The 9,248-nt window shown below is 28.6% G+C and overlaps 1 protein-coding gene across 5 annotated transcripts; it reads right to left on the bottom strand.

Moving 5' to 3' along the window:
- Positions 4,347-6,633, bottom strand: LOC109326161 (transcription factor bHLH93-like). Of its 5 annotated transcripts, none has more exons than XM_019558839.1 (5): positions 5,853-6,628; positions 5,585-5,743; positions 5,408-5,426; positions 5,311-5,369; positions 4,347-4,684 (listed from the first exon to the last, which is right to left on the bottom strand). In XM_019558839.1, the coding sequence occupies exons 1-5, from the start codon at positions 6,447-6,449 to the stop codon at positions 4,598-4,600; spliced, it is 921 nt and encodes a 306-aa protein (XP_019414384.1). In that variant the 5' UTR covers positions 6,450-6,628; the 3' UTR covers positions 4,347-4,597. The 5 variants fall into 5 exon arrangements, with proteins under 5 accessions (XP_019414384.1, XP_019414382.1, XP_019414385.1 ...); XM_019558840.1 differs by lacking the exon at positions 4,347-4,684 and adding an exon at positions 4,691-4,788 and having other exon boundaries at positions 5,853-6,633; XM_019558841.1 differs by lacking the exon at positions 4,347-4,684 and adding an exon at positions 4,763-4,788 and having other exon boundaries at positions 5,408-5,475; positions 5,853-6,627.

Raw genomic sequence — 9,248 nt, 5'->3', positions numbered from 1 at the left:
AATTACAATATATAATACAACTTAATATGTAGAATACACATTACAAACAATATGAAAGCGGGTTGACAGGCACGGTAGTGCATGTCAACACGCTAGTTTTAATAATGACTAAAGTGTCCAAAAAACTAAAAATAACTATTTTGATCCACATTTAAGATTTTTAGAAGTTATTTTAAGTTTTTAAATTTTTCAAAAACTAAATTAATATGTGCCCAAAATTTATCCATGATCTAATGGTTAATTATTGTTAAATTTTAGATAAAAAAATTGATATATTTACCATGTAAAAAAATTATGGTGACAATTAATATATATTAATTTTTGAAATTGACTTTTTTATTTCAAAACTAGTCATTTAAGATTTTTTTTATTTATTTCTTTAATTTCATTTTGATTTCCGTTTTTCTTGCGGAAAGGGTGAGAAACACGTATTAGTTCATATACATATTAACTAAAGTGTCTTTTAGGTTAGGATGTAATGTTATATTTACTTATTGTTATTCTCTTTTTACATTTATTAATTACTAGCATGTTGACATGCACTGTCGTGTCTGTCAACCCGTTTTTCTATCGTTTGTAATGTATAATATGTATTTTATAAATTTAAATATAATTTTTTGCGCTAAATTTACGGTTGAATTTATTCAATTGGTCTAATATTCAATTTTTTAAATATACTTTTAAAATAAGAAGATAATATAGATAAAATAAGAAAATAATATTATATGATTTTTTTGGTAGAAATAAAAAGATATTGAGGGCAAAATAGGAAAACACAAATTACACCATAATGGGTGATTATTTTATGTTTTCCCTTTATTAATAGTATAGATTATAAATCTTTGTTGTTTTGGGCTCCCGACCAAGATCTTTATATGGATCCATATGTAGGATTAGTGTCAAAAGCATAAATATTTATAGACGTTGAAGTTGTATGGACTATGGAGTGTTTTGTAATAGTTGGGAAGAACTTATGCAATTGTCCATTAAATTCTTATAACTATATACTTTATTTTAATTAGCGTGTTGACATGCACTGTCGTGCCTGTTAACCCGCTTTCCTATCGTTTGTAATATATAGTTTGTATTTTATAAATTTAAATATAATTTTTTGCGCTAAATTTACGGTTGAATTTATTCATTTGGTCTAATATTCAATTTTTTAAATACACTTTTAAAATAAGAAGATAATAAAGATAAAATAAGAAAATAATATTATATGGTTTTTTGGTAGAACTAAAAAGATATTGAGGGCAAAATAGGAAAACACAAATTACACCATGATGGGTGGTTATTTTGTGTTTTCCCTTTATTAATAACTAGCGTGTTGACATGCACTGTCGTGCCTGTCAACCCGCTTTCCTATCGTTTGTAATGTTGTATTTTATAAATTCAAATATAATTTTTTGCGCTAAATTTACGGTTGAATTTATTCAATTGGTCTAATATTCAATTTTTTAAATACACTTTTAAAATAAGAAGATAATAATGATAAAATAAGATAATAATATTATATGGTTTTTTGGTATAAATAAAAAGATATTAAGGGCAAAATAGGAAAACACAAATTACACCATGATGAGTGGTTATTTTGTATTTTCCCTTTATTAATAGTATAGATAACTAGCATGTTGACATGCACTATCGTGTCTGTCAACCCGCCTTCCTATCGTTTGTAATGTATAATTTGTATTTTGCAAATTCAAATATAATTTTTTGCGTTAAATTTACGGTTGAATTTATTCAATTGGTCTAATATTCAATTTTTTAAATACACTTTTAAAATAAGAAAATAATATTATATGGTTTTTTGGTAGAAATAAAAAGATATTGAGGGCAAAATAGGCAAATACAAATTACACCATGATGAGTGGTTATTTTGTGTTTTCTCTTTATTAATAGTATAGAAGTATAGATAAGACAAAAAGTGAGGAAAAATATTAGACATAATTTAAATTGTGTTTATTGAATACAACTCTTTTTAGTGAAACAAAAAAAGACTAAGTCATTATTTCAATATATCAAGTTGACAATTTTATTTACCAGAACATAATATTATTATCACAATTATAGGTTTATATTTAATATTATTTCTTAACAATGTAACTTCACATATAAAAATGATATTATAATTATGAATTAACAATTTAACATAATAATTATGATTAGTATGACATTTCATTTGTCCTGACATTGGTACCTCATTCTAAAATATGACAGACATCGGTATTTCCTCACTTTCCAAACTCATCAACTAGAGTTGGTAATGAACTGAATTAATTCGACATTTGTTTAAAATTTGACTCATTAATTAGTTCGATAAACTTAATTTATAAACTGAACGAACCAAACTTGTATAAAAATTAAGCTCATTAAAACAAGTGAATCGAACTTAAATTAAAATTTAAGTTGGTAAATTGGAAGGGATGTGTATTGTAGTTGTTTTGGTACTTGGCCGGTCCAAAGGCTAACAAAAGCAATGTTTACATTTGATCAGCCTCAATCGTAGCAGCAATCAGGTTATGTTTGTGCTATAAATAATACTATATACCCATAATAAATTAGTTTAGAAACTCTAATTTACTTTCCAAGGATCCAAATCCAAAATCACGTGTTTAATAAAATCAGTTTAGAGCTACCCCTATTTTTTTGACAGAAACATGTGTTAGTTTACGTGTTAATTATGAAGTATTTGATTGATTATTACTAAATATCTTATTTTAAAATTTACCCAATCCAATCCAATTCTATACACTTATCTATGTTTTTTTTAATTAATTTTCTACTAGAAGGAATGAAAGGGTCTTTCAGTCATCCTCGATTCTAGTGAAAGATCCAAGCTTCTTCCTATTGCTGGTGGCTTTTATCATGTGACATAATTGAATTTTCACATTAAAGCTATTTCAAAAGTAGTGAGACCAAATAATTGGTTAAGTTTGAAAGATTATGATGAATTATACATAAAAAGCATGCAATTGCAATTAGAATTCCACTACAACCAAGCCTTAATCTATTAGGTGAGATCGGGTAAAACGTATTTAGAATTCTCTTTAGACAAAGAAATGGTTGGACAAGACTCTTACCGGCACAAGGGTAATCTGAACAAAAGTTATTATAGTGTTTTTTTTTTATTTCTATGAAGTGCTGGGTAAGTTGTAGGACTTTGATATTGCATGTTTCTTTGTATTTATGAACAGGAATCATATGCATCTTTTCACATAAAAGAAAGCTTTGGAGTTAGAACTAACATGTACTAATGATACCTTAAAATTTTGGACTTATTCCTTTGATCTTGGATTTAACGACTGATACATGGTAGTGGTTTCTAATTTCATTAATCTAATTTCATAAAAGACAACTTTGGAGTTAGGACTAAAATGTAGTAAGGATACCTTAAAATTTTGGACTTATTCATTTGATCTTGGATTTAACCACTTATGCATGGTGGTGGTTTATAATTTCATTAATCACACTCATGTTTAGGCCATCGGTGCCGACCAAAATTGATTAGAAAAAAATGTATGTAATGATAATATATGAGTTTTGTATAATGTTATAGTACATTCACCATTCATGTTTGACTATCATTGTCTCCAAAAAAAATAATAATAATAAATGATGAATGATATACGGACAAATTTTTATACTAACAAATAGATATTACATTCTTAATAATATCAAACAATATGGATAAGTAAAATTATATAAAACAATTGAAATATATAGGCAAAAATGTATATTAAAATATAAAAGTAATTGAAATTGAATATGAGTATGACAATTATTTTGAAGGAAATCAGAGTTGACAGATTTAGATCTTCAAATGAAGGCTTCAACATATGAGTATTAAATTTATACAATTACAGTATAAAAATATATATACAGTAACAATGTGAAAAACTCTTACACCGTTAGTGTATACATGTTTTTCTCTCGATATATCGGTAGATTTCTTTTTATACATTATTTTTTATAATATATATTGATTGATTAAATAGTTTGAGAACAACCCTTTCAAATGAGGATGATTGGTTTGTTGCTAATCTGCAACAGGTTTATATGTGAAAGAGGCATATGCAGTGCAAAGTAATGTGATTAGTCCTTTCTAATGTGCTAAAAAATGGTTTAGATCAAATATGCACATTATGTTTTGTGTGGAAAGTCCTTAGAGGCAAGATTGCAACATTATGTTTCTCCGTTAAAGGAAAACATCCTTACTTATTTACTTATTATGTGCTTTTCAATAAATCCTTATTTTAGTATTTTTTGTTATTGAAAAATGAGTTAAGATCACTTTCTTTGCTTCAGAGCCCACAATATCAATTATCTTGTTCACATCCTTGATCACTCAATAAAAAATGTCTCTGTACATAGAAGTTATGCAAAAAGAGAATAGTAACAAAAATTCCAACTTTACTCTCTTATTATTTATGTTGAACATTTTTGTCTAGTCCCTTCATATGCATACTTTCAAGTTTTAACCCTCCTAAGCTAGACAGATTTAAAAAGTTCCCTACTTAGTAAAATGTGCCCAAGAATCACACACATCTCTATTTGAAGCAATGTTGTAGTGCTAAATAATGCTTCCTTCTATTTCTCACAAACATCTTCCTCCATATCCTGCACTTCTAAATAATGCTTGTTTTATATCTTCAGAACTAAACATTGTCCTTTGCTCCAATTCCTGTTACAAATAGAATAATATTGATTATTAACCCATGGCTTAACAAAAAAAGACTAATGAATATAAAAACTGATGCAACCAAATAAGAATTTTATAGAAAGTGCCTGAAAAACAATAATACTAAAGAAAATGTTTCATGTACATATATCCTTAACAATTTTCCACAAGCTTAGTTTTAATAATTAAACTTACTCGAATAAGTTTTTTAAACTTACTTCTCATCTTAGTCATCAATTCTAAGGAAATTTAATGGTTTGGATCTACTCACTAATTCAAACCATTAAATTTCCCTATAATTGATGGCTAGGACGAGAGTAAGTTTGAAAAAATCACTCTTAGAGTAAGTGGATCCCTCATCAAGTAATGTAATTTGTGTTATAAAAAGTAAAGCTGTTAGAAAGAGTGTAATATCTACGAAGTATCTCAAGATTTATATACAACGTACATCATCTACCGTTCAATTGCATTACACTTTTTTAAGAGTGGATGATGATTAAACATGAATGATGGATGATGCAGTAAGTAACAGTATATAAAACTCATACTCGATACATTGTTTCCTCTATGAGAAAAGTTATTCAACTTTATTGCACAAAGTAACATGATTCTAATACTAATTAATGTACCTGAGAGCAAGAAGCCTGCATTGAGAAATCATTGAAACAGCTAATAACACATTGTTGAATCTCTAGGCCTAATGCTTCAAGGGTGTTAAATGTAGAAAGCAACAAGCCTTGCTTCCCAGCACAGCAAATTTCAATCTTGGTGTCCAAACTCTTCTCTACCTCAAACTGCAAATAAATAAGTTAAAAACTAAACCAATGCAGGATTGAACTAATCATAAATGGTATCCTTCAAAAGTGGTTTATTTCAAGAGGATACTATTAAGAAAAACCATACCTTAGGAGAATTTCTAATCAATATTTCATTTGGCTTTACATCTTTGAAAATGGCTCCCATATTTGCATCTACTTCTATTCCTTGTTGCAAATTGTTGATCTTATCTAGAAGTTCTTTCATGTAATCAATAGTGTCACTAAGAATAGATGTTCTGTCCATCTATGATAAATGAACATTTTAACAAAACAAATTAGATCTACATATAGCAAAAGATTATAGTAGTTCTGTATGTGTAGTTAGTGTGCATTGAATGATTCTCATTTCATACCTTACTTATCTTAGGTACAATTGACCTTAGCATCGAAAGCCGATCGTTTAGTCTCTTTCTTCTTCTCCTCTCGGCCATTAAATTTTTTGAAGGTTGCCCCTGAAGCTTCTTTGCTCTATGCTTACTTTCTAGCCCAGATCCCATGTTGAAAACCGGCATTTCTGGTGATGATTGTGTTGTCTCCATTTTGCATGTGTTTTGCAGCTCCAAATTCTGAACCACTTCATCAAGCAAAACTGTATTACCCTCTTCTTCAATCATGGACAATGAGAAATCTTCTTGAGCAAGAAATGGAGATGTATTAAGTGGAGTATCAAGGGTACCATAATATGAATCAAGAACTTGTGGTGCTGATGGTTCTTCAAGTAAGGAGCCATAGATTTCATTGATGGTGTTGTAGTCATTGTTGTAACTTTGAGGAAATTCTTGACCATAACAAGTGTTGTTTTGGAGAAAAGGTAAAGAGTTTTGATCAAAACAATCAAAACTATAGCTATTAGATAAGAACTGATTTTGTTCTGTGGTTGGATTAGTGTGCCATGTTTCTCTTCTTAGAGCCATTAACTCCTCCAAGAAATCATGGTCATAGAGCTCCATTTCACTATACCTATCTCTCTTTTGTTTTCAATGATAATTATTTAAGAAATGCCTTGAGAATATTTAGTACTAAGTTTTAGAATTTATAGGGGAATACAGAAAGGCTAGTGGTAACTTGATTATTGTATGCAATATAGTATGTACAATGTTGTATTCATGAGCAACTATAATAATCCTAAGACTGAAATGGAATCTGCTTTTTATTTCACATTTTCCTCTCTCTACACAAAGGAATCATCTTGGGTAGGGAAGAGTCAAATTACTAGTGTTTAAGAGTGAAAATGTTATCTCATTATATCTTAATAGTAAAAGTGTCACATCATACTATTTAACCGAACCTCGTTATATCTAAAGGATAAAAATGTTACATTATACTATTTAACGACCCTCATTAAGGAGGGGAAATTTGTGTCTCTTTCACTGAAATCTCTCCATTGTTAAGAAACTTTGACCCTCACATATGTGTGGAACCAAAAGTGGTGGAGTTACCATCATAAACCCTGTCAGGTTCTTTGTATGTTTAAAGGCAATGTAATATAAAATGCTATAAACAGAACAGTAAACAAACTCAGTTTCAAACCTATCCCTCTCACCACTTGTAGAAAGTTTCTGAGTTAGGACCCACTCTCCCAATGCTTCCAAACTTTGGCTTAGCTCATAATTTCAAAATGAGTTGGTGGTCTTATTTTGTTCTTTACCTCTTCTATCCAATATACTTTATACAAATTGTACATGTTTGTCCAATAAAAAAACCAGAGTATCTATTTTTTACTTCATTTTCTAAGCTCAAAGGGTGAAGCTATAAGTATGGAAACTCTACTTTCACTCCTCCTGCAAGAGTGGGAAATTATGTTCCTCTCACATTATATTTGAGTATAATATCTATATGGTAAGTTTAAAGAGACATAGTCAGTATATTATTCACCATTCATTTGTATTACTTTTTTTTTTTTGAAGAGCTAATGATAATAAAACATGAATAATAAATAATATAGTGATAGTTTATAAAACTCATACACCGTCAGGACATTCATTTTTTTTCTTAAAATATATGCAACCCCGTAGTCATTTTCTAGCTTCCCTTTTGGCTCATTTGGTCTGAACAGATGGCATATTGTCCATATATTTGATTTTGATCTTGATCTCAATCTTCATCAAGTTACGAGTACCAATAATATTAATTATTATTGCAAGGTGTAGCTTCATACATTTAGGGTTAATATGAGGGTTGAATTTTGGAGGAAAAAGAAGGGAAATAGAAGTTTGGAAACTATAAAATACACATGACTTTTAAGTCTTTATTTTCTCTTCTTTCTCCTCCAAAATTCAACTCCCAAATTACCCATTAATGTATGTGTAACAAGATATAAGAGGGGATCATAACTCAGTAAAGAAACTTATTTGACCAAAAATAAGTGTATAGCCTTGTTTATTTAGAAGAGATTTTCAGAGAATTCAAGATATCATAAACACACACACCCATATATATGTGTATGTATTCAATATGTTAGTATGTAATATATAAATCTCTTTCTTTTTTGGCATCCCTATTAATTATATCTCACGGATTTTTGTCCCTTGGTAAAAAGCTATGCTGAATCGTCTCTTGATGAAAGGTTCATGACTAGCTAGCTAGGTAGAGAGCATCCTCACCAATTATTTTCTTTTATGACCATAGAAGTTGGATATGATTATAACTATTTATATAGCACAAGGAATTGTATTCGGAAATATGCCAATGAGAAAAATGTAGGTCATTTTCGAGTTATAATCATCCACTGAAGAATCTAATTAAAACCCACACGTGATATTAATCCACTAGTAATAGCAACTAATTTTAGCTAGAGTTAATATATCTATACAATATAAATACACAATTAATACATTCAACATTCATTTATATTACATTTTTTAAAAAGTCAAATTCATTTGTATTGCTAAAAGTTTTCCATGTTCTAGTTTGAAATTTATAGATAGATGCAATGTTTCCTCTAAGGTTATGAAACAAATGAATCTAAATTATCCAATATAACCAAAGTGTCCCCATCTAGCTTTGCTGTAAACTCAAAAATACTTTCAATATATAGTTTTGGCTATGCTTACATGGAATAGGACTTATCCTATTAGAGTTAGAAAGCTTGTTGATATTATTTTAAGTTTGATGTGTGTATCAACCTTTTCTTCCCAGCATTGATGCACCAAAATAATGAAATATTTACAACAGAGTTTACTAAATTATTATTTTAGGATCTTTTTCACTTTCCCCCTCTTACTTAACGTCATGGATCCTTGTCTTCTTTTGGAACAAGTTTGATTTTTTTTTAATTTGATTACAAATGAATAAATTTTCATTTTCATATGAATGTGAGTGAAGGAGACATTAACTCCACTAAAAGCATCAGCAGTTAGATTTATAGTTTTTTTAGTTTAAGGAATTTTTAGCTTGATTGAGTATAATACTATTCATGTATCAAAAACTCTACATCAATTTTATCTTATACGTATATACTTGTTTGAGAAAAAAGTAGAGAGTATATGTTGGGATATTTATTTTTCTTGTTTTATTATATTTAAAAATTGATAAAAAAAATATTCTTTTTGTACAAATACCATTCCTTTAAACAAAGCTAGCTTCTTTATATATATATGTGAGTATATATGTAATTAAAAAAGGAACTGTTCAATAATAAAAATGTAAGAATTAATCAGAGTGCAATATATTTTATCCAATAACAGTTTTTTTTCTCATTTTCAACATCATTACAAAGTTGCAAGAATTAAAAAAATGCAATATATTTT

Source organism: Lupinus angustifolius, chromosome LG14 (assembly GCF_001865875.1).
Source record: "Lupinus angustifolius cultivar Tanjil chromosome LG14, LupAngTanjil_v1.0, whole genome shotgun sequence".
Taxonomy (NCBI): domain Eukaryota; kingdom Viridiplantae; phylum Streptophyta; class Magnoliopsida; order Fabales; family Fabaceae; genus Lupinus; species Lupinus angustifolius.
Note: the sequence above shows the minus strand (reverse complement) of the source record. Positions and strands in the feature narration are given on the sequence as shown.